General features: G+C 39.3%; 1 protein-coding gene across 1 annotated transcript; it reads left to right on the top strand.

Annotated features, from left to right (window-relative positions):
* The first annotated feature begins 6,858 nt into the window (after positions 1-6,858).
* Positions 6,859-25,524, top strand: tmem184c.L (transmembrane protein 184C L homeolog). The gene is made up of 10 exons (NM_001091995.1): positions 6,859-7,086; positions 11,410-11,540; positions 11,621-11,657; positions 15,038-15,243; positions 17,592-17,666; positions 19,461-19,554; positions 21,096-21,208; positions 21,633-21,726; positions 23,273-23,444; positions 24,275-25,524. Exons 1-10 carry the CDS (start codon positions 6,970-6,972, stop codon positions 24,568-24,570), a joined length of 1,335 nt encoding a protein of 444 aa, NP_001085464.1. The 5' UTR covers positions 6,859-6,969; the 3' UTR covers positions 24,571-25,524.
* The last annotated feature ends 1,094 nt before the right edge of the window (positions 25,525-26,618 follow it).

Here is a 26,618-nt window from a genome sequence, read left to right as displayed (position 1 = left end):
TGGAGTTTAGTCTAACTTGTTTTAATATAACAATATGAGATACATTTTTACTAAATAACCCCCTAACTGTATAGGCCAGTCTTACTCAAATGTAAAATGTTTCCTGTTAATTACAAAGTTGGCGAAATCTTTAGTGAAATCTCACAATTATGGATTTGGCATTTCTCTTGTCTGACAGTATAATACTGACAGACATCATTTTCCATAATTAACTTTTAATTTGTGCAACACAAGTTGATTGCCCAGTTTTAGACAGGGCCATTGCAGTATTACTTGCTAACCTTTAATGCAGGAGCAAGGTTGAGAGTCTGTACTTAACAAATTCAAATAAAATTATATATTGTGTTTACTTTATATAGAAGTATTATGTTGATCAGAGGGCTAGTGGTTTCACCAGTGTAACTGTTCAAGACCTAACAGTTCTATTTTCCTCCAAATAAAAGTTAATGTCTCTCTCCTGTCTCTCCTTGACTGCAGAAAAGTGGGGTAATAAGTTAAAACAGTTTTCCTGGCCCGTGACACATAACCCAGTGGAATCCCTAAGGAAGAACTTAGGGTTGCCACCTTTTTAAAAAAAAATTACCGGCCAGTGGTGGGGGCAGGATGGCTACCCGAGAAGTAGTTGAAAAATCTGTATTTGTATTTTTTAGTATTGCACTAGCTGTCATTAAAGGACAAGGAAAACTGAATTCACAGGAATTCCAAAGGGTAAGGTACTCTACACTAATTAAATCACTAGTTTTTTCCCTCAGCAGGTGCTCCTCTTCAGAAAAAAATGAATTACCGTATATACTCGAGTATAAGCCGACCCGAGTATAAGCCGAGGTACCTAATTTTACTTACGAAAACTGGGAAAACTTATTGACTCGAGTATAAGCCTAGACACAACTAAGACCATTAGACAAGCAGGTTTAGCCGGTAAATTTTGGAAAAATTAAACCTTTTATTAACAGAAAGTTCCATTTATAACCCTTTATGCTGCAATCACTACAGCGCAAAACTAAATCACTGTGTCCCCCCCAGTGGATTTATATTACAGACATTTTTTCAGCTGAGACAAAATATACTTTCCACTAGCAATTATACACACATAGACACACACACATATACTATACACACACACTCTCCCCACACAATAATCACACACTTACTATACCCACAAATTCCCCAAACATATACTATACACACACACACACACACTCTCTACCCACACCATCATACACAGACACACACATATACTATATACACACACACTCTCCCCACGCAATAATGACAAGGCACAGAGGAGGCAGAAAGCATGCACTGGTCTGTGTCAAACTCTGACTTAACAAGAGCAATAGACAGCAACACATAGTCAAAGAAATCAAATTCCTCTTAAGATTTAGCCTCATATATTTTAAATTATGAAACAAAAACATTTTGAATGTCAGGCTCACCAGTTGCAATAGAGGCTTTGTAAATTAAACAACTCAATGCAATTCAACTAAACTCTGTGCCTGAATGGAAATGAGCCTACAACTGGGCAGATGTTTTATACATGACTAACTGCCCAAAACACTGTTTGATTAGGATTTAAAACCCCAAGCAATACTACAATAAATGCCTGTAAAGTATAAATATACTAATGAAATCATTACTGTAAATTATGAGGATAAATAACATCAGTGAGGAGTTGGGAGATATTACAAATACCGCTCTTACCAAAGGTTGATCCTGGCGGCGCTCCATTCGTATGCCCAGGCCGCGGGGGACACAGGAGCCAGTGGGTCGGTTAAGGTGGGGGTCGGGTAGTTTCCATATTTACAAACCGGCAGTGTGATTGTGAGGGAGGCTAAGGAGCACACACCGCTCCATGCGCGTGGTCTTGTATGTGCTTCGTGAACTCGGCGGCGCGCACAGAAACCCAGCACTGGTTCCGGTGAGATTCAAACAGCCGCGTCCGGTCACCAAGGTGAGAGAAGGCTCGTTTCTTAGTAGCATGTAACAGGACGCACTCGCGGTTTCCTGGGGGTTATCTCTGGGTTAAAGTTTATTGACTGCAGCGCGGTAGCTGGCAGTCCAGCATTGTAGACCATCTGTGTATGTACCGTATCTGTGTATGTACGTATCTCACGTATGTGTGTTGCACGGATGAGGGGGGTCTTTTTAATACATATATTTCCTCTACCAGACTTTTTTTATCACTGACTCGAGTATAAGCCGAGGTAGACTTTTTCAGCAGATTCTGGGTGCTGAAAAACTCATCTTATACTCGAGTATATACGGTAGTCCAGGTGTTATTGCTACCTTAACACTTTGTTGCAAACGACCCCATTCACCTAGTCAGACATGCACATATGCAGTATAGTGAAATAGAAGCATTTTACTATACTGTGCATTGGGGATTGGGGATCACTGGGATATTAAGCTAAAATGGTGGCACGTATGTAGGTACAACAACTTGGGGAAAACATTTAGAGATTTAAAGGAGACCTGTCACCTTAAGAAATAATTCCAAATTAATTTCTATTGTGTTTATAGTGCAAGATAAACTTTAGTTACACTATATAAATTATTTAAAAATCATATAATATAATATATTGTTAATAGGGTTGCTACCATTCCTTGCTGGCAAATCCAGGCAGTGATGTCTTGGGGGCAGGCAGATGTCATCCAGGTGACAGGATGACATTTACAGTCACATGAAAAAGTTTGGGAACCCCTCTCAGCCTGCATAATAACTTTTAATAATTGTTTTACAAAAAAGATAACAGTGGTATGTCTTTCATTTCCCAGGAACATCCCAGGAGTACCGGGGTGTTTTCTGAACAGAGATTTTTAGTGAAGCAGGATTCAGTTGCTTGAAATTAAATCAAATGTGAAAAACTGGCTGTGTAAAAATGTGTGTACCCTTGTAATTTTGAATGCATGTAATTACTCAATACTAATTACTGGTAACACCAAATTGTTTGGATTAATGCTTGTTAAACCTTGTTCATAGGCAGGTGTGTCCAGTCATGAGACAAGGTATTTAAGGTGGCCAATTGCCAGCTGTGCTTCTGTTTGACTCTCCTCTGAAGAGTGACAGCATGGGATCCTCAAAGCAACTCTCAAAAGATCTGAAAAAAACGATTGTTCGGTATCATGGTTTAGGGGAAGGCTACAAAAATCTATCTCAGAGGATTAAACTGTCAGTTTCAACTGTAAGGAATGTAATCAGGAAATGGAAGGCCACAGGCCCAGTTGCTGTTAAAACCAGGTGTGGCAGGCCAAGAAAAATACTGGAGCGGCATATGCAGAGGATTGTGAGAAAGGTTACAGACAACCCAAAGATCATCTCCAAAGACCTGCAAGAACATGTATGGTGTACAGAACAGATGGTGTATCCGTACATCATTCTACAATTTAGCTCAATTTGCACAAAGAAGATCTGTATGGCAGGGTGATGAGAAATAAGCCCTTTCTGCACTCACACCAGTTTTATGCAAAAGCTCATTTAGACAAGCCACAGTCATTTTGCAACTTGTACAAACCAGAGAATTAGGCTTTCCTTGTCCTTTAAGGTATAAATATATCCAGTCAGACAAATACTGCTTTCAATCTCAACTACATTTACAAATAACTGAAAACTGAAAATATTTTACTTTACTAGGCTGACAAACAAAAAGGAATAACCCTGCCTATTGCATCTGTACCAGGTAGATTATAGATAGCAGCTGATAAACTGTACTTGAAAGTATTTCTTATCAGTTATTGACTGTATTCAGCTACTGAACTGCACTACAAACCATACAAACTGTAACTAAATGTCTTCTCCTTATCTATATCACTGAACATGTGATCAATGGCTAATGCAGGACACATGAGGCGACGTCAGGCAGCCACCCACATGCTAAGTAAACCCTTAGGGCAAAACTCCATGGAGCGATGTGCTGCGATGTGTCGCGCTTAGAGAAAACACAGGTGAACAGTCAGAGGCGCCGAATGTAATGAACTAAGTGTATTTTTTTGTTGTTGTAATATTGGTATGTAGGTGCATCTCAGGTCATTTTGCCTGGACATATTTTTTGAGAAAGAGCCAGCACTTTAAGATGGAACTGCTTTCTGGGAGGCTATTGTTTCTCCTACTCAATGTAATTGAATGTGTCACAGTGGGACCTGGATTTTACTATTGAGTGCTGTTCTTAAATCTACCAGGGAGCTGCTATCTGGTTACCTTCCCATTGTCCTGTTGTTAGGCTGCTTGGGGGGGGGGAAGGGAGGAGGGTGATATCACTCCAACTGTGAAGCAGTAGAGTGGCTGAAATTTATCAGAGCACAAGTCACATGACTGGGCGCAGCTGGGAAACTGACAATCTGTCTACCCCATGTCAGATTTCAAAACTAAATATAAAAAAAATTTGCTCTTTTGAGAATTTTGCTAGAACAGCACTATTGGTGCATTTTGAAAAAAAAATTCCCATTACAGTGTCCCTTTAAAGGAGAATTTAACCCTCCCCCTACCCTGGGTAGACCCCCCCTTCCTCCAGCCTACCTCCCCCCCGGCAAATGCCCCTAATTTTTTACTCACCCCTCCGTGCAGATTCTGGCCTCGGACTTCATGGCAGCCATCTTCTTCTTCTCCAGTACTCTTCTCATCTTGACTGCATGTCCGGCAAATGGCAGTTGGAGTAAATTTCCGGTCCCAAACAACTGCAGATGCGCCGAAAGTCACAAAAATTTTCGTGACTTTCGGGAGCGGAAATTTACTCCAACTGTGCATGTGCCAAAACTTCCAAAAAAGACAGAAGAAATATGATGGCACATGTAAACTCTGAGGCCAGAATCTGCACGGAGGGGTGAGGGGCACGTAGGTTAGGGGACGGAGGGAGGGGGGGTCTACCCAGCGTAGGGGGGATGGGTTTCTATTTATTACGGGTTGAATTCTCCTTTAAGGACATTGAATCCCACACATTTTCTCATCTACCCTTTGCTGCAATAAATATGTCTATAATAAACAGGAACTATCTGATGCCACCATGAAAATACAAGGCTAAAAACTAAACTTTTTGTCAATTTCACCTTTTGTCTTCTCCTTTTTTTGTCCCTAAATTGTGAAAACCTGACCCGTGTTTGCAAGTAAAACACTCACCCTCAGTTGCCTGAGTAAAATAAGAGTCTAGATTACATTTGGTTAATTTGATCCATAGTCTTTTCCAAAACTAGCATTTTTCTATCCCTAAATTGTGAATTTGACCTCCTTTTTAGGCCCCTAATAGTGGTGCTACTGCAGTTGACTAATTTCCCAAGAAGGCATTTCGGGGAGATTAGTCGCCTGTAGTAGCTAAAATTTATCGCAGGCCACTAAATCTTCCCGTGTGCCACCACCCTAAATGTTTTCCTGGGTAAAGGTGGCCATACAAGTAGAGATCCGCTCATTTGGCGATTTCACCAAATGAGCGGATCTCTCCCCAATATGCCCACATTGAGGTGGGCGATATCGGGCTGATCCGACCGTGGGCCCTAGGGCCCAATGATTGGATCGTAATGTAGCCAACACAGGCAGTCGGATCAACGAACAGATGCGGCCGCGATCCGATGGGATTTTAAATCCTGCCTCATCGACATCTGCCCAACTTTCGGCCAGACATAGATCCGGAAAGCCCGAAGGAGTGCCCTACACATGGACCGATAAGCTGCCGACTTGGCCTGGTGTATGGCCAGCTTAAGTGACATGGAATCTGAACACTACTACTACCACCCAGCCATTGCCCTATTATCGTCTCCTAAATAAGCCTCAGGAAAAAAAAAACTATTTTTGTTAAACTGAGAGCAGCGGCTCTGGTAGGGTTGCCACCGGCCCGGTATTTTACTGGCCTGACCAGTAAAAATGATGGTTGATCCCAATGTTATTAATAGGGAAAAAAGATAAATATATAGGAAGGCCGGTATTTTTTTACGGAAAAGGTCGCAACTCTAGGCTCTGGTGTCCACATTGTTTGGTAACCAAGAAAAATTGTCTCTTCTTTTGTTCTCTGACTCACGTGGTTTCTCTGAACAGCGAAAATAATTTATTAGGGGTAGGGGTAGGAGAACAAGTCTGGTTAAAGTCCATACGTCCCAACTTTCCTGTTTTTAGAGGGACAGTCCCTCTTTTGACAGCTCAACCTGCAGCCCCTCATTTGCACTGGAACAGCCAGAAAAACAAAGTTTCTAACATTGGCTTTTGGCAGAACAGCCACAGCTGCAGATAAGATACTTTTGTAACTATTTCGAGATAAGGAAATAAGTAATTGTAACCATATTAGATAACAGCTCCCTTGGGAGAAGTTAGACTCACAGCTTGGCAATTCACCTTCATTAGCAAAACTGTAAGAACTGAAATATGTTCAAACTTTCATAACCTGGCAAATTTGGAAAATGAACATTAATTTTAGGGGTGTGGCCAAAAAAAATGGACGTGGTCAAAAAACAATTGTCGTGAAACAACTTTTTTGTCCCTCTTTTTATTTCCAAAATGTTGGGAGGAATGGTTAAATTTAGTGAGAAGAGCAGATGGCAATATTGCCAGCAACCAGCAAAACAATAAAAACCAGCAAAACACGCAGGAGCTGTAACCATAAAAAATAAAATAGAAACCCGTTTATTTTGGTCAAATTTAAGACGTGGACGCACTGGTAACAAACTCGGAGACTATAGGGCGTTAGCAGCGGATTACGTTCCATAACACCAAGGACCTCTGTACAATTGCATCACTTATCACGTGCATTTATTTGTCCTGTGACTGCGCTTATATAGCTGTAGTGGTCACGTGTAATTATGTCGCATTCTCGCGAGATGAGACTTGTGAAACTGTTGTGTTCTGTCAGGATGAGCCGCCCGGCAGTAGCCCAGGAGCTGGACAGCGAGCTGCTGTTGTGAGTTGTGTTGTATAGAAAGCGAGGCTGATGGTCGGTATGCTGTGAGTGGCCGCACATCCGCTCCATGATCAGCGATTGAGGGTGTCCCAGCATGCCGTGCACCTGCGGGAACTGGAGGAAGTGGATCAGACCTCTGGTGGTCTTACTCTATATTTTGGGGCTGATTGTAGGTGTCCCAATATGCATCTGGAAGCTACAGAAGATGGAGGTACTTGTTTATGTTGTGTGTACTGTTTGTCGTAGGCTTTCTGTGTCTGTACTTCCCTTTAACAGCACCTTTATTATTAAAATAGTTACTAATTACTTCTATCTGTTTATAAAGCACCAACATATTCTACAGCGTTGTACAATGAGTGGGTTTATACCTTGAACATACAGAGAAAGAGTGAAATCACCAGTCAGATCCTAAAGCTGTTGTTGAATGGATTATAATCATTACTAACGCGTTTAAAAGGTACAAAGGGCCCAGTTCTGTATAGAAGACAAAGATGTAGTGACAATTATATGACTGGTATAGGATATGATCTCCGATTAGCCACAAGCAAAATAGTTTGTCAGGTTTTGCCTAGAAGAAAATATCTATAGACTCCAGTGGACTCTAAAAAAAATATGTTGTTCAGTAAAAAAAAAAATTAAAATTGTCCAATTTGGACCTTTTTTGAAATTGCAAACTGAAGAGCTGCCAAATAAAAAGCACTCAAAAACCACAAATAGTAGAAAATGAAAACTAATTGCAAATTGTCTCAGAATATCATTCTCTAAATCATATTAATAGTTAAAGGTGAACAACTCCTTTAACATCAGGGTGACTTAGTTACAAGATTAGCGTTAGGGCCCTTAAGGTTATCTGCCCATGTGTGGTGGCTCCCTATGGGTCCTCCCGATCGATATCAGGCCAAAAAACAACCTTTTAGCATAATGTCAACAATGATATTCTGATTTGCAATTTGCCTTTTATGTTGTGTTTTTCCTTTTAGTTATAATAAAAAATGATATCAGACGTTTTCCACATACAGTACATCAATGTTATTAAGGTCCCATTTTACCTAGCAACCAGGAAGTGTTTTAATGACTGACTATTTTCAAACATATTAGGGGTAGGAGAACATGTCTGGTTAAAGTCCATACATCCCAACTTTACCGTTTTTAGAGGGACAGTCCCTCTTTTGACAGCTCAACCCGCAGTCCCTCATTTGTACTGGAAAGTCCTGTTTTTCTCTGCACTGAACAGCCAGAAAGACAAAGTTTCTAACGTAATTGGCTTTTGGCAGAACAGCCACAGCTGCAGATAAGATACTTTTTTGTAACCATTTTGAGATAAGCAAATAAGTAATTGTGACAATATAAGATAACAGCTCCCTTGGGAGAAGTTAGACTCACAGCTTGGCAATTCAGCAAAACTGTAAGAAATGAAATATGTTCAAACTTTCATAACCTGGCAAATTTTGTAAAATGAACATTAATTTTGGGGGTGTGGCCACAAAAAAATGGATGTGGTCAAAAAAAATTGTCGTGACACAACTTTTTTGTCCCTCTTTTTATTTCCAAAATGTTGGGAGGAATGGTTAAACTTAGTGAGAAGAGCAGATGGCTGACTAGAATGTGAGGAGATTGAATATAAAGGTGAACAACAGAAAGCAACGTTAACTTTAAGGCTAATGCCACATTGCAGCTGAAATCGGTCTCTTCTTCTGTCTGCACCTGGAACTGTTGTGTCAGCTAGGGTGCAGGCACACTCGACTGATTTCAGAGCAAGAGTGATTTGCCAAAATCAGCCTCGCGCACCTACACCCTAGCCGACACAACAGTTTGGGTGCAACAGGAGAGGTGGCTAATGCCTGCGTGACAGCTGATTTTTGGTTTGCCTATTTCAGTAGGCCGATTTCAGCCCAGTGTGGCATTAGCCTAAAACTGTAGCCTTCCAGGTAACAATTTTTGCAGAGGTAAGTGACCCCCCCCCCCCTGTCAACAAGGGAAGCTAGAAAGAGGCAGAACTGGAAGGCAAATGATTTAAAAACTACAATAAAAAGATGAAGACCAATTAAAAAGGTGACTTGCAATTTTCTGTTCATAAACTTGTAACTAAAAACCCTTGGTTGAAATGATATACACTTGCACAGATACTAAATGATCAATAAGAAAAATGAAAGTAGCACAATGTGCTTTTATTTTGCATGTTAGTGGGAAATATGGACATAATATGGACACGCTTCCATTACGCTTCTTTTATTTTTCTTATTCTTGTAGTGCTCACACAAAGCTTTGTATTTTTTTTGTATGTTACCAGAGTTATTCTGCAGAAGGGAAGTACAAGTAATGTAGTTGTAGCACCCCATTCCCATTGAGGTCTCATGCCTTGAAAAACGGGTGATGTTTTCAGAGGTCTTTCTCCTACAGAAGGGGAGGATCAGTCATTGAGACCAATGCTTGTTTTAGGAGACACTTTTCCCAAGAAATGTAGGCAAGGAAGGGAGTGCTGGCCTGTGTAAAATATATAAAGAGGTAAATGGTTAGGACCACCATATGGGGTTTACCTTGATGTGGTATGGTGGCTTGGCAATTTTATGATCATAAACTTGTAAGGAGATATATTATGTAAAAAACAAGAATGTGCCAGCGCTATTTATGTGTGGGAGGGTTTACCTGCAGGTCGGTTCGTATTTACTTCACACCCCCTTTTGCAGGTGGCGGGCGGGTCAGGGTTGTACTGCCGGCTTCCGACTTCCTTTGTTATAGACGCGCGCCTGATCACCCCACCCCTTGTAACATCTTGGGCGGGGCAGCGCGGGTCTATAAATGGAAGCCAGAAGTCGGGTGCAGGTGGAGGGCGGGTTAGGGTCGGGTCAGGTGCGGGTTTTACTGTTGCACTTCATGCTGCCTCCTGCTGCCAGTGGCACTCGGCACACTGCACTGTAGGATAGGAACCAATCAGAAGCTAGGCTGACCTGCTAGGGAACTGAAGCCTGCCTTTGCTTGTGTGACTGCAGGGCTGTGATTGGCTATCCCCCCTCCTACTGTTCTTTTAGGACATGCCCGCCCCTCATTTGAAACATTGACAGGGACTAGAGAATATCTATGGGGAGCTCCAATAAAGGGGCTATTTTGAAAGATATTAATTTTTAGAACAATGTGAAACCAGCACCATATAGTACACATAGTCAAATACAAGAGTCCTCTGCACTCAACCCATTATCAATATATTTAAGACAGAGACATTTTGTGCATACTGCTACTAAAAAATGCCTTACCCTTTAAACAAAACAGGGATTGTTTGTCCATATATTGCAATATATTTAAGCTGGCCAACTACGTCAAAGTCATCCCATATCTGGCCAGTCCTATGCTCAATTTTATCTGATTCATTAAGAATTCTATTGCTTCATTATACATTTTACAAAGGGACTTGGTTTTACCTGCAACTTAACTTGCTGCTTTCAAAGTAAACCTCCATACTTGGCTGCCCTTTTATTAGACACCAGTGGGATCACCTGACTATAGCTGGGAAGGGTGGGAGCTACAACATGGAGCTGGTCACTGCTCCTGTATAAACTATAACAAACAAGGGAAAGTTGTGCTCACCACTATTTTTTAAAACCATTAGGCGGGGGTGCAATGAGGCTGTGACCACAAAATACATATAGTCAAATACAAGAGTCCTCTGCACTCAACCCATTATCAATATATTTAAGACAGAGACATTTTGTGCATACTGCTACTAAAAAATGCCTTACCCTTTAAACAAAACAGGGATTGTTTGTCCATATATTGCAATATATTTAAGCTGGCCTACCATATAGTACACATAATTGCCTACAAAATTAGGGTTTTTTAATTTATCCTATCGGTTTCCTTTAAAAAAAAAAAACACATTTATTTTTTAAAATGTATGCAGTTGCACACACATAGTGATGCAGCAAATCTGGTCAAATCCAAGCAGTTTTGTGGAATTCGGATTTATCAATATTTCAGTGTTTAGCCTGACCACATTCAAACTATTTAAACCATGTGATTTTAAAGCTCTGGAAGCCCAAACGCAACGGGATCAAAGACTTGTATTTGGAGAAGATTAGTCGTCAATACAAGAGGAGATTAATCAAGGGGCGACAAGTCTCCTTGTCTGTCAGTGGTCTAAAAGGGTCAGTATAGACCTAAAGTTCGACATATGAGAAACATATGAGATTTGTACTAAAAATGTCGTCTGCCTTTTTTTAATACAAATATAGATTTGTAATCTTTTTCTTTATGAAGTATTAATGGATCATTGTTCTTACCTTTTCTACCTCCCCTCCCTCTGTAGTCAAAAAATAAGCTTTTCTCTGCTGCTGTTTGTGTCTCAGGACCACAGATAAGGAAGAGTTCTTTACACAAGGGGTTTAACTATGACTGATAATTGAAAACTAATTAGAGAAGTCGTTTCCACCTTTAGCATGAAATTGACAGTTTTTTTTCTGTGATTAAAGCAGCTGGTTGATATCTACCATTGACAGGCAACATAGATACAGGAAAGTGAAACTGTTGTGCTGTTTTGCAGGTTGGTGTGCACACCAAGGCGTGGTTTATTGCTGGGATATTTGTTCTTATGACCATACCAATATCTCTGTGGGGTATCTTGCAGCATTTGGTTCATTATACACAGCCAGAGTTGCAGAAGCCCATAATCAGGTAACTCTTTCTCTGCTTATCGCCTAACTGTTTGCTCTTAAATAAACTGCATTGTACTGAACAGTTTCTTCTTTTAACAGGATACTGTGGATGGTGCCAATTTACAGTGTAGACAGTGTAAGTATATTTGTATTGTTTGCAGATCAGTGTGAACATGACTACAAACACTTGACAAGTCATATAATTGTCTAGAATATCATGCCATTTATTTGTAACCCTGTTTGTTTATAATTTTAAAGACCACATATTGTAGTACATAGCACATTATCATTAGGGCTCTTACACAGGGCCGCTTTTGCCTGCGCTCCCCTGCATTGCGTTTTCTTCCGTTCAGCCGCAGGGGAGCGCAGGAGCAGACTCAGTCATTTATTTTGAAGGGGGCTGTACTCACACAGACGCATGTAAGCAGCAAACACAGATGGAACGCAGCAGGTTGCATTTCACCTGCGTTCGTCGCATACATGCGTCTGTGTGAGTACAGCCCCCTTCAAAATAATTGACTGAGTCTGCTCCTGCGCTCCCCTGCGGCTGAACGGAAGAGATCGTAACGCAGGGGAGCGCAGGCAAAAACAATCGTGTGTAAGAGCCCTTATACTTCACATTATCAAATGGCAGACGTCTCCTGCATGGTATATTGCTCAGCAGTAACAGGGTAGGAAGAAAAACAATTGAAACATCTCTTGGTAAACCCACGTAATCCATGCAGAAGATCTCATCAGGAACCATGTCTTCCTAAACCAAAATCCCATGATTTACTAGTGTTTTTATAGTTATACGGGTGTGGGCTCCCTTACCAAGAAAGCAAATTACCGCAAGGCCAAAAGCGTTCATTTTAAGCAATTACTTCAAATTTTAAAATGTGATTTCCTTTTTCTCTGTAATAATAAAACAGTACCTTATACAGGTATCTGATCCGTTATCCGGGAAACCCATTATCCAGAAAGCTCAGAAAGGCCGCCTCCCATAGACTTCATTTTATTTAAATAATACATATTTTTAAAAATGATTTGCTTTTCTAAACAGTACTTTGTACTAAAAAATAATGAATCTTTACTGGAAGCAAAACCAGCCTATTGGGTTTATTTAATGTTTACATGATTTTCTAGTAGACTTAAGGTATAAAGATCAAAATAACTAAAAGATCCCTTATCCGGAAAACCCCAGGTCCAGAGTATTGTATAGTAACTAAGATGCATAAATCCACATTGGTGGTGTAATAATCCTATTGGGTTTATCTTTAACAAATTAGAGATCCAAATTACGTAAAGATCCCTTATCCTGAAAACCCCAGGTCCCAAGCATTCCAGATAATAGATCCTGTACTATTATAATTAGTGCCGCTCACAGGTTGTTTTAGACAAGGCTTGTCCATTTGTGGTATTCATAGTTCCTGAGGAGCGTGGCCAAGGCCAAGTAATACATAAAAAAATCATTGTCTGCTTTTAATCTTTATTTGAGATTGTCTGCCTGAATAGGCGGTGAGAATTGAAATTGTGATATGACTACCTCCTTTGTGAGAGTATCAGATGGAATTGTAATTTCACACTGATTCCCATGGGTACTGCTGTCGTTGGAATGATTGTTCAGTCTCACCCTAGTAGGATCCCAGTTGCTGATATTTTGACACAGCCCATGAGCCCTAAGGCAGTAATCAGTGGAGAGGCAGGAATAACTGGAATGCTACTGACCTGAGACTCTGTATCTTCCACCTACAGCCAAGAGCAGGAAAATACAAATAAAAATCGTAAGGGTTGAACCCAGTGTCTACATGTTTTCTTTTTATATTTTGAAGCTTCTACATAAATTAGCATTCCCCCTCTTTCCATGCCCAAAGGAAGGTAATGGATCTGGAGCAGAGGTGTGCAATGAAATTATGAGAGTAATTGCTATTAGAAAGCAGTCAGTTTGGAACTAAGCCTCAGCTATATAGAACGTGTACTGTATGTCAGTAGTACTGTATGAGTATGAAATAATATCAAAGGGGTTGTTCACCTTTGCGATAACTTTTAGTATGATGTAGAGAGTAATATTTTTGATGTAGAGAGTAATATTTTTAGACAATTTGCAGTTTGTTTTAATTTTTTATTATTTTTGGTTTTTGAGTTATTTAGCTTTTTATTCAGCAGCTCTCTAATTTGCATCTTAAGCAATCTGGTTACTAGGGTCCAAATTACCCTAGCAACCATGCATTGATTTGAATAAGAGACTGGAATATGAATATGAGAGGCCTAAATAGATGGATCAGTAATAATACATTTGTAGCCTTACAGAGCATTTGTTTTTTAGAAGGGAGTCAGCGACGCCCATTTGAGAGCTGCAAAGAGTCAGAAGAAAAAGGCAAATAACTATAAAACTATAAAAAAAATAAAATAATGAAAACCAATTGAAAAGTTGCTTAGAGTTGGCCGTTCTTTAACATACCGGTAATACAAGTTACCTTAAAGGTGAACCACCGCTTTAAACAGAACTAGGTCAGAGTATCAAATACCATAAAATAGGGATGCACCAAGTCCAAGGTTCGTTTCGGCCATGAATCTGCCCTTTTTTTAGTAGGATTCGAACTGAATCCAAAAAAATAATGTGACTTTTCATCACATAAACAAGGAAGTCAAAAAAAATTTGACCGCGCACTGTGCAAGTGGTTTTTATCCCCCCTTGTTTCCCTAATATACATATGCAAATTAGGATTTAGTTCAGTAATCTTTCACAAAGGATTTGGGATTGAGCTGAATCCAAAAACAGTGGATTTGGTGCAACCCTACTTTAAGTACCGTTTTAAAAATCTGCCAGAAATTTTATTAAAGAAGAACTAAACCCTAAAAATGAATGTGGCTAAAAAATGCCATGTTTTATATATTGAACTTCTCTCACCATCTTAAAGTTTCAGCTTCTCAATAGCAGCAATGATCCAGGACTTCAAACTTGTCACAGGGGGTCAACATCTTGGAAAGTGTCTGTGACACACACATGCTCAGTGGGCTCTGAGCAGCTGTTGAGAAGCTAAGATTAGGGGTTGTCACAAATTATCAACCCGAAAATGAGGTTGGCCTGTAATATAAATTGATGTTACAAGGCGGATTAATATATTCTGATGCTAGTTGCACTGGTTTCTGTGCTGCCATGTAGTAATTATCTGTATTAATTACTAATCAGCCTGATATTGTGACATTTCTATTCTATGTGTACTGTATATTTTGAGTGATCCCTAAGCTCAGTGACAGCAGCACAGAGCATGTACAGTGAATTAGCAGAAAAGAAGATGGGGAGCTACTGGGGCATCTTTGGAGACACAGATCTTTACTGCTAAAGGGCTGTAGTTGCCTTGCGCTGGTACAGAAATCCAAATATAATGTACAACATTTCTAGCTACTTCTTTAGTTAAGCTTTAGTTCTCCTTTAAATGTGATACACAGTTTCTTTCATTCTCTTGTCTGTGGCATATTTCCTTGTGTTAAACATATTTTTGTTGTTTTCCTTGCTTGCCATCAACAATACAGTGGATCGCTCTGAAATATCCTGACATTGCTATTTATGTTGACACCTGCCGAGAATGCTATGAGGCTTATGTCATCTACAACTTCATGATTTTCCTTTTGAACTATCTAACAAATCGTTGCCCAAATCTGGCATTAGTTCTTGAAGCCAAAGACCAACAAAGACATCTTCCGCCTCTATGCTGCTGTCCACCATGGGCAATGGGAGAGTAAGTATGAAGCTGACTAGAAGACAGGCGTTTTTGCTTAAAGTGGACCCGTCACCCAAAAAAATTATTCAAAATCCTATTTTATCACATTAGTCAAGCAAAATGAACTTTATTTACACTATATAAATTATTTGAACCTTGTTTCCTTCAGTCTGGGAATTCATAATTCTAACAAGCAGGCAGGAGCCATTTTGTGGACACTGTTATTAAGACAAGCCTTGTATCATCTCAGAATCTTGTTTGTGCACCAGAATGGGGGACCTGATGTCCATCCCCATGCCCTGGTTACACAATTAAACGGTGAAGAGAACGGGAGAATGTGGGGAGAGCAGTGACAACTAGGAAGTGCTGAATGGAAAGTGAAAGCAATTGTCTGCCCCGCCTCTATGCCTAGGCATAGAGGCGGGGCAGACAACATTTGATTGACAGCTGAGATTTTTAAATGAGTTTACAACAGTTATGAATGCTTTAATAAAAAATTGAAATTGGATTTCATGTTTAATTTGAAAAGGACTTTTATTTTACAGATTTGTGTGTCTGGGTGACGGGTCCACTTTAAAAGAAATGACCAATGTTTCTGGATCTTCCCCTTTAGTATCCGACCCACCAATGCTTGTTTCTCCTCGAGTAAATACAATAAAATCCAAAGTTTAAAAGGTCTGCGCTAAATAAAGCTCAGGGGAAAAAGTAGGATGAAAAGGGAAAACGCTAAAAATTTTATAGTGTAATATTTACTTATAACGTAGTTCCACACTTTCATATGTTTCCAATTATACCTTTTGTGCAATTATCCATTAAAAAGTCACCACGTGTAGGTGTTTGAATGGGTACTTACAAACGTTTAACTTTAACATGTGCACATCAGAAACCTTGTAGAAATAGGGCTGTAGGATATCCTCTTGCTAGGAGAAGTTAAAAAGCGCAGAAATAGTGTAAAATCCTTTTTTATTCCGCTTTTCTCTTTATTTAGCATGATCTCTTACAAATACACTAGAAGACAGGCGTAGCAGTGATTATACAAAAATAGATTAGAGTTGTTTGGCCAATGTTGACCTTGCTGCATGTCCATGTGGGTTTGTATGGGGGAAAGAGGTGGCAGTTTATCCAGACTATCCACAAATCCATTGGATCACAGTCAGTTTACCTGAACTGAAAATTTAATCTTCTGATGCCCCTTCTCAGAATATGGAGAGGACATTGGCATAGAGGGAAGTCTGATGTTGATCTTAATTGAACCATTTAATTGAACCATTTTGGTCACACAGTTGATTGGTCTTGTTTAATTGGTCTACGTGGTCAGTCAGACTATCCAGACCCTTAATTCAATAAATAGGATGATCACCTTTAGATCATTTTTTTTCAAACAAACAGAGATGGCCATTTAAACAATATTTACATTTGGGTTTAATTTAAGCCAGCGTGACTGCGTAAGGTCCTGTCTACGTCAGTTGGCAGAGCAAAATACGGAAACCTGTTATATAGAAAGCTTCAAATTATGGGATGACCATCTCCCACGGAGTCCATTGTAAGCATATTTTAAAAATGATTTTGGTTTCTCTCTGTAAAAATAAAACAATACCTTGTACTTGGCCTTACGTAAGATGCATGATTGCCATATTGGTGCCAATGTGCAAATCAATGTGTATTGATAAGTAGCAACACTAGATGGCGATATGTCCAGGTGGATACAAGGCGTTGTTTGAGCCGTGCCAGTTAAAATGTTATTTTGTTGCCCTGAAATGTGAGAATTAAAGGTACCGTATATTGGTTTAAATGGAGTGCTGTCGCGTGATAAACATATATGTGGTATGTAGGAGTTTGAACAAACTCTACTCTCACTCAAATATAAAAGAGAGATTGTAAGTGCAGTTTTCATTGTACAGGTATGGGATCCCTTATCCGGAAACCCGATATCCAGAAAGCTTCGAATTACGGAATGGCTGCCTCCCTCCCATAGACTCCGTTTTATCCAAATAATCCAAATTTCTAAAAATGATTTCCTTTTTCTCTGTAATAATAAAACAGTCGCTTGTACTTGATCCCAACTAAGATATAATTAATCCTTATTGGAGGCAAAACCAGCCTATTGGGTTTATTTAATGCTTAAATGAATTTCTAGTAGATTTAAGGCATGAAGACCCAAATTACAGAAAGATCTGTTATCCGGCAAACCACAGGTCCCGAGCATTCTGGATAACGGGTCCCATACCTGTATTAAGCTTTGTTGCTACTCTTCGTTGAAACGTACATATCTGTCTACATAGATGATTATGTAGATATGATAGAAATCTCTTCTGAAAACATTTGTGAATTGAAATATGCAAATAAAATATATGATTCTCTTGTAGTGTGCTATTGTTCAGATGCAAGCTGGGCGTGCTTCAATATACTGTGGTTCGGCCTGTCACAACTGTAATTGCCTTGTAAGTATGCCTTGTAAAGGGCTAGGCATCTCTTTCCATTCCAGTTTGTTATACTGTAAAGTGACTTGCTGAACTGATATTCAGCAAGTCAATTTTCAGAATGAAAAAAGTTGGAAATATGACAAGATCAATAAATATTTTTTGCTTATCAGCGTATTTTATGCATTGGAACAACAACAAAAGCTGTCCATTTTGAAATGTAATAGCCTTTTGTATAGCATATATAATATATTGCAATGCTGGCGTCCGTTTACCTTGCTAAGTTGTATTATTGACAATTTTTAGGATGGGAAACGGCCGATCAATTGAGCAAAACATTTAAAAATAGAGCAAATATTAACATTCCCAAAGATTAAGGGACATTGTGCAATTTATTCTCACTTGCTGTCTACTCCTACTTTACAGTTAATATTAAAGGATAAGTAAACCTTAAAAATAAGTGAATGTAAAATTAATGAGTGCTATTCTAAACACTTTTGCTATGTACATTCATTATTTATTTAATGACAAGATATTAAAGGAGAAGTAAAGCCTAACTAAAGAATTAGGTAGAAATGTTGTACATAATGTTTTGTGCTTCTGTACCAGCCCAAGGCAACCACAGCCCTTTAGCAGGGAAGATGTGTGTATCCAAAGATGCCTCAGTAGCTCCCCATCTTCTTTTCTGCTGATTCACTGCACATGCTCTGTGCTGCTGTCACTTACTGAGCTTAGGGACCCACTCACAATATACATTACACATAGAATAGAAATGTCACAATATCAGGCTGATTAGTAATTAATACAGATAATTACTACATGGCAGCACAAAAACCAGTAACCAGAGTTTAATAATCAGCCCTGTAGCATCAGCTTATATTACAGACCAACCTCATATTCTGTTTGATAATTTGCGACAACCTAAGCTTAGCTTCTCAACAGCTGCTCAGAGCCCACTGATCATGTGAGTGTCGCAGACACTTTCCAAGATGGTGACCCCCTGTGACAAGTTTGAAGTCCTGGATCATTGCTGTTATTGACAAGCTGAAACTTTAGGCTGGTGCCATAAGTTCTGTATAAAAAATACGGAATTTTTAGCCACATTCATTTTAAGGATTTAGTTCTCCTTTAAGGGATACATGTACTGTTAACCTGAATGAATTTGAACTACACCTGCTGGTCATTTTCCTACCAGTCTAGCCACCAAGTAGTCAAGGAAGTTGTCAGGAGAAAGAAAGAGGGCTGCTCTGATGTCCTTTTAAAAAACTGACAACTTACTTGACTACTTGGTGGCCAGACTAGTAGGAAAATGACCAGCAGGTGGAGCTGTTAACATGTTAACAGTACATCTATCCTTTAATATCTTAGAATTAAAAGATAAATGACGAATGTATTGCAAAATTGCTTATAGAATAGCAGCCTCATTAATTTTACATTCACTTATATTTTAGGTTTACTTATCCTTTAAAGGACAATAAAGGCAACATTAACGATTGGTTCTTTGCACCATCATCCCCCAACCAACTAATTTCTCTGTTCTGTACCAATGCTGAATATGCAGAGCTGGGCAGCGGCATTTCTGACCACTATTACTGTTCAGAGCCAACCAAGAACATGCTCACTTGTTCAAACGGCCATATAGGCTTCTAATGTGTATGCTCCAACAACAAATTCTAAACCAGGAGATAGCCTGACCGTTTGTTCAGTAATTCATGGATGGTGCTAAAGTTTATGTAGTCCCATTCCCAATTGTCAGTGGATGAGGGAATGAAGTCAACAAGTTGCCCATTTATTCCCATTTTTTTTTTTATTCAGGATTTGTCAGCTGACTGGAGTATACGGAGAAGGTGACTTCAGTGTAAAAAATGCCTGGACTTACTTGGTTATAATAAACAACGTATCGCAAGTGGTAGGAATTTACCATCTTTGTTTTGAATGATGTTATTATGTTAGCTGCGTATGAAATGTCAAAGTACCTTTTATATTTAGCATGCAGAAATACTGGAACATGTTTTCTTTTCATTAAATTCAGACATTTAGGAATAGCACTGGATGTAGCCTCAGCTGAATGATTATATAAACATCATACACCAAGATCAGAACATAATTAAATGAAATAAGCACATAGTTATGCACATATGGATATGCACTCACTTCTTTCACCTGCTAAAGCAAAAACCACATGGGGCTGCCATCATTGTATCGGCTACTGTAATAGATCATTCCCGCACAAAACCCGTAACTTTCCAAGCGGGTGCCTGCTACTTTAATTTATTGTAGGGATGCACCAAATCCAGGATTCAGTTTGGGATTCCCCCTTTTTCAGCAGGATTCGGATTCGGCCGAATCCTTCTAAACCCTAATTTGTATATGCAAATTAGGGGCGGGAGGGAAATTGTGTGACTTTTTGTCACAAAACAAGGAAGTAAAAAATGATTTCCCCTTCCCACCCATAATTTACATATGCAAATTAGGGTTTGATTCGGTATTCAAACAAAATACTGCACTTTCTACTGTTGTGTGTGTGCTGCAGCACGATTGGATTCGCACAAGTGAGTGAGTGTAGCTCCTAGATTAACGTCAACCTATCCAAGTAGTGTGTGGGGGTGTGTCTGCCGTATAGGGCTTTTATACTCCTGCAAGTGCAGTTGCTACCCCCTATAATTACCCCGCAGTCAGTTTCACAGAAAAACACTTTCATTAAAGGTACTTGTTGTAAAGGTTGTTGTATTCATTTTAGCAAATTGGATACAATTGCAGTAGGTGCTGCGCAGTTGTGCCAAGTCACCCCCTTGAGTCTGCAGTGATGCTGGGATTCTTGGGGGGGGGGGCATGGCGATTGTGCTCAAAATCGCTTTGTGCTCACTGCATTTGCCGACTTACATATGACCTTATGTGTCTGAATTTAGACATTGTCCAAGTACACAACATACAAGGCATTTTATCAGTGCCAAAGTTCAAAAATATAAACCACATCCTCTGGTAATTCTAAACCAAAATTAGTTAAACTACATAAACCAAAAACAACTGGAAAACCTAAAACAAATTAAATATTAATTGAACCCGGCATATAGCTGTAGAACAGCTGTTAAATACAATCCAAAATTAAAGTATTGTTCTTAGAAACAGAATTACTTCTGCCATATCTTCCATCACAGAAGCTCTTAAGTCTGATTTGATTATTTTCAGTGCTGGTATTTACATTGAGATCAATGGTTTGCCATTATTGCAAATTGCATTATTACCTGCAGCAATGCATCTGGCTGGTATATGATGTACGTACCAATGTCTCGGATTCTCATCCTAATGTAACTTTTAAGCACTTAATGCTTAATTCCTAGACTTTCTTTTGCTTTTAGCAAAGAATTAACATGTGATTTTTCTTTATACAGATAGGCCTGTGAACCTTCAATTAACTGTTTTTTTTTTTTTTGTTGTGTCTTTTACTAGTTTGCTATGTATTGCCTTGTTCTGTTTTATAAAGTACTCAAAGAAGAGCTGAACCCCATTCAGCCAGTTGGCAAGTTCCTGTGCGTCAAGATGGTTGTGTTTGTCTCATTTTGGTAAGTGCTCTTTCTGACAATTTATTTTTATCCTGCGTATTTAGTGTGGTCACGCTTTTTACCAGCTTGTCTGTTTTCCTGGTGTTTAGAATCTGTCCCAAATATCTTTTTACTTCATATAAGTGCAACAGTAAATGGGTCATATGGGTTATTTGATTTTGTTCCTTTATATTGGTGGTACCCACAATTCCCTTTTTAATCCAAATCAGTTAAAGTGGGGATGCAGAGAAAGTATAACATTATAACTATGTATGACTTACGATTGGTTTCGTGCAATAGATTAGACAGTTTTCAGATTTATTTTTTTTAGTTTGTTCCAGCTCAGTAAGTTTTTGGGAAAATGTATAGATAAATAAGGGGAAACCCTGTCCGGATATCTTTGGAATTTTGATAAATAACCCCCTTGGTCTCCTTTACCCTATAGGCAAGCTGTATTCATAGCCATCTTGGTAAAGGCCGGTGTCATTTCCAATACCTGGGAATGGAAAAGAGTTCAAGATGTGGCCACTGGTCTGCAGGTATATTCTATATTATTATAATACACAAAAGCCATGAATATCTTGTAAATTATATCCTTATAAACGGTGAGTAGTGATGTCATCAGTTATAAACGGTGAGTAGTGATGTAATTTCTGTCACATGAGTCACTAAAATTTGTGTATTATAATTAATAAAGTACCCCCAGTTGTAAAATATGAGGATATTATAAGTTACCTCGGAGTTCCATGACCTGTATAAAAACACTCGGCCTTCGGCCTCGTGTTTTTATATGGTCATGAAACTCCTCGGTAACTTATAATATCCTTATATTTTACAAGAGGGGGTACTTTATTTACTATATATTGTATATCTAATGCTTCTGGTACTTCCATACATTGCTACTATTCTGCTGTAACGTCTATCTGTTACAGACATAATGAAGTAAATAGAGACTTTTGGGTAAGGGGGAACATTATTTCTGTTAAATGCTTCATTTTTATAGCTCTCAGCTAAATTAAATGGACTTTAATATAAAATTGGTACTCCCTTTGCAGCCTGCACTTATTAAAAGCCTTTCCCATAGATTTTAGAACATTATTTGTGGGATTTGCTTCTGTATGTGTAAGAACATTAGTAAGGGTTGGCCACTGATGTTGGGATCAGGTCTGGCTTGCAGCTGGCTTTCAAGTTCATCCATAGGTGTTTATTTAGCTTGAGCTCTGAGCTTTATGCAGGCCAGCCAGGTTCTTCCACTCTAATTTCAGCAAACCCAATTTTGTACTGACCTTGCTTAATGGATGTGGTTGTTATCATGCTGTAACACAGGGGTGCCCAAACTTTTTGCAATGAGGGCCAGATTTGGTGAGGTGAAAATGTGTGGGGGGGCCGACCATTCAGCCCGACATTCTTTGAACCATTCACATTAAATTACAGGAATAGAGTAATCGTAGCAGTAATATTTGGGCACATTAGTGAAATGATCTGCCACTTCGTCTATACTGAAGGTGTTAGCAATAGACACTTACTGGAACGTAGTGAAGCCATACTTCTTTAGTTTACTGTACTGGCACGTCAGTACGTCTATTGACACCTTCAGCCCTAAAGAAGTATGCAAAAACATCGCGTCTCTACGTGCCAGATCATTTCACTAATGTGCCTTAATATTACTGCTATGGGATTCCTGATCGCACTGTGCTGGGGGGGCCTCATTATTATTAATTTCATGATGGAGGCTGAGGGCCGGTGTAAATTTGAAAATGGGCCGCACTTTGGACATGCCTGCTGTAACAGGAAAGGGCTTCCTCAAACTATTGCCACAAAATAGGAAGTATGGGCTTGTCACAAATGACCTAATTCACTGTAGCCATTAAAGGGGTTGTTCAAGGGGAACTACTATGAAAATATAATATAAGCTTCCTCACAATGAAGTAAGAAACTTTCTAAATACAATGAATTACAAATTCTGCACTGTTTCTGAAATAATCAAGTTTATCATCACTATCCCTCTCTCGGCATCTGTTTCTCTTCAAAGATTTCTGTGTGTAGCCTGTAGCATTTATTTATGCCTTTCTTTTATTATTCCAGGACTTCATTATTTGTGTTGAAATGTTCCTGGCTGCTGTTGCTCACCATTATAGCTTCACATATAAGCCATACGTTCAGGAGGCTGAAGAGGGCTCATGTTTCGATTCATTTCTTGCCATGTGGGATATATCTGATATTCGAGCCGACATATCGGAGCAAGTACGAAACGTTGGTAAGTAGCAATTGCTGATGTTTTTGGCCGTAACATTGGATACCCTGGCTAGCCTTTCTTTTGCTTCAGTCTGTCATTTGCACCTTTCTTTGAGATCTGTTGAATTCATCCCCCATTACTCTTGTTTGAGGATGCACCAAATCCATAATTTTTGGATTATGATGAATAAAGAATCCTCTGCAAATATTTGACAAACACCAAATCAAACCCAGACTTGTAGGCATACACCGAATCTACTACTGGGATTCGGCCAAGTCGGGAAGGGAAAGAGGGCAAAAAATTGTACTTCCTTGTTTTGTGACAAAATGTTAAGTGATTTCCCTTCCTGACCCTAATTTGCATATGCAAATTTGGATTTGGTTTGGCCAGACATGAGGATTGAGTCGAATCCTGCTGAAAAAGGCTGAATCCCAGACCAAATCCTGGCTTTAGGTGCATCCCTATTTGCAAATAAGTAAAATATTAAAACTGCATAATTGATATTCCATACCCAGTGCTGTCAGTTTCCCAGCTGGGGCAGCTGGGAAACTGACAAAATGTCTACCCCCATGTCAGATTTCAAAATTGAATATAAAAAAATCTGTTTGCTGTTTAAGTAGACCTAAATTCTACATCATACATTGACATTCTTGACAATTCTGCGTTGGCACCAATTTGGGGACTAGTAAAGGGAAATCAACATTATTATTGGGAATGAAATGCTTGACACACAGGAGTATGAAAACTTTTGGTCCTATATTGTATGTAATATATGCATGTGTGTATTTTATGAGAGGATTGATTCATCCTTCACTGTGTTGTAATAAAGAAGATGTGGTTGGTATTTGCAGGAAGGACTGTATTGGGCAGACCCAGGAAAATGTTTTTTAATGACGACCCAGAACAAAATGAACATACAAGCTTGCTGTCTTCATCAACTCAGGATCCCATATCTGCAGCTTCCTCTATACCACCATCTCCATCAGGGCACTACCAAGGGTTTGGTCAGACAATAACCCCCCAAACTACACCCACCGCTGCAACTATTCCTGAGGAACTCTACAGTGCTGACTCCCCTGAAGCAGATTTACAAGTAGCAGACCACAGTAAGGTATCGGATGACAGTTGCAACCATTTGGATTCCTAACCCTTTTACAGTGCCTAACCAACATGTTCTGTGTTGTGTATTTTTATACTTTTAATGGCCTAGTGTAAGTGACAACTCGCTTTCCCTGCACAGAATGAATTGTCAAATGTTGTCTGCGGCTGCCTGTGGGGACAGTGTTTCTGTCTGAATACCAGGTTTTGTTATTTTATGAGGATGAAAAGTAATTCTAGCAAAGTTTTACTTTTTACCTTCTTGTTTTAAGGTTTGTATTACATTGATGAAGATGATGATCTTAGACAGAAACAATAGTTTAGGATGGTTTCTTTCACTTTTCCTTAAAGCACACTTTCAAATATATCATGTGGGTTCAGGAATAGCTAGGGCAGACAACGAAAAGAATGTATCTGGATTGATCTGTGCTGCCCAGTGGTAAAACTGTCAGGTATTCTTCATGGCCCACCACTGAGTTTTCAATATTATACAAATATAAAACCAGTGGGGTTATGACCACAAAAATGTTCTCCATCTGTAGGTGGGTATATACCCCTTTATAAATCCCACCACCTTTACTGAGTTTTTGTTTTCTTAAAGCTTCAGACACCTTTCTCACTACAGACGTTAGAACATTTGCATTTGGGGGAAAAAGGCAGATCTAGTCATCTCCTAACTGTTGCGTTGCTTGACAATACATGTTATGTTGTAAAGAACGAAAGCAAAATAATCTAATAACATAGAGACGAATCTAAAGTAACAGTATAACAAGAACGGTACAATGCATTCATCTGCAAGGAACGCCATTTGTTTTGGCAGCATTCCTCTATAGGCACAGAATCTGAAGAACGGAACTGATGCAGGAGCACAAGAGTCCATCCTCTGAGTCCCTGATCACTATATGGAGGTCTAACACTAACTTTAGGTCACGAGTATGTTGTGAAAAGTTGAGAGAAATTAATTTGCATAAAGTATTAAACGCTTCATCGCTGATTCTACAAATCTATCTATGAATTATTGGGTACTGAAAACTCAAGTGCAGGCTGAGGCTGAAAAACCGAGATGAAGCGACCAGCAGAGAATGAGTTGGGCAAGGTTTGTGGGCCAGGCACAAGATGGCAGTATTCTCCTCCTGTCTCAAGAGTAGCTGTAGTTGGATTCTGTGGATGACTTCAGAATGTACTGCTCAGCACCGTATAACCAAATCGACCTAAATAAACATTTTAAACTATAAAACGTGTATAAACGTCCTAAGCTTTATTTAGAGGGTTTGTTTTGTAGTTCTGTAGTAAATCTATGCAGTTGGAACATAGTGTAAGGGCAGGTTCAAGCTGTACTACAATTAACAATCATAATATATATAAAAAAAAAAACCCAGGGCTAATCAATAGATCAGAGGTTCAGGGCCCTTGTACATTCCATTATAATGCACCCCTCATTTTTCAGTATATGACATTGGTGTTCTAGTCATTCTGCAGCATCTGAAAATAAATCCATTTTTATCCCTAGTTTAAGTTATGCCTCCTATGCAATTCTTAGAGACCCACATATGGCAAACCAAATTCACTGTTTGGAAGCTTCCACCAGAAGGCCTACAATAAGTAATTTATGTACTTGGATATTTAAAATATTGTGTTCCTTTTCTTCAACCCCCATTATTTACAGTCCAAGGTCTGTGCTGTAACATGAGATGATTGCGTGTTTGAGTGCATGGAAGAACACGTTAATAAACAATGGGGGCATGCACAATTAAACAGTAGCTGCAGTTCTAGGGTTTTCTGAATCTACACATTGCTTTACTTGCATTTTAGCCAGGTAAAGTAAATGTACAGCAGAGAGCTATGTGCACTGTGGTAAATTTCTGGAGCACAGGGGGCTCAACCTTGGATATCATAACTGTCCAAGAAATCATCGAAGCCACTTTTAGGGTTAGGGCACACAGGCAGAGTCGGGGTGATTATTCGCCCAGCGACAAATCTCTTCTTCGGGGCGAATTAATCTCCCCAAACTGCCTTCCCACCGGCTAAACGTTCCTCCTGAGGCAACGTCTGGCGACTAATCTCCCCGAATCTGCCTGTGTGCCCTGACCCTAAAGG

This window comes from Xenopus laevis, chromosome 1L (genome assembly GCF_017654675.1).
Source record: "Xenopus laevis strain J_2021 chromosome 1L, Xenopus_laevis_v10.1, whole genome shotgun sequence".
Lineage (NCBI taxonomy): Eukaryota > Metazoa > Chordata > Amphibia > Anura > Pipidae > Xenopus > Xenopus laevis.
This window is presented reverse-complemented; position numbering and strand designations above follow the sequence as displayed.

Bases quoted from the DNA above. Each gene is read 5' to 3' on its own strand.
- tmem184c.L (NM_001091995.1), top strand. From the start codon at position 6,970: ATGCCGTGCACCTGCGGGAACTGGAGGAAGTGGATCAGACCTCTGGTG. The intron at 7,087-11,409 runs GTACTTGTTTAT...GCTGTTTTGCAG, and splicing joins GGAAGCTACAGAAGATGGAG to GTTGGTGTGCACACCAAGGC. The intron at 11,541-11,620 runs GTAACTCTTTCT...TTCTTTTAACAG, and splicing joins TTGCAGAAGCCCATAATCAG to GATACTGTGGATGGTGCCAA.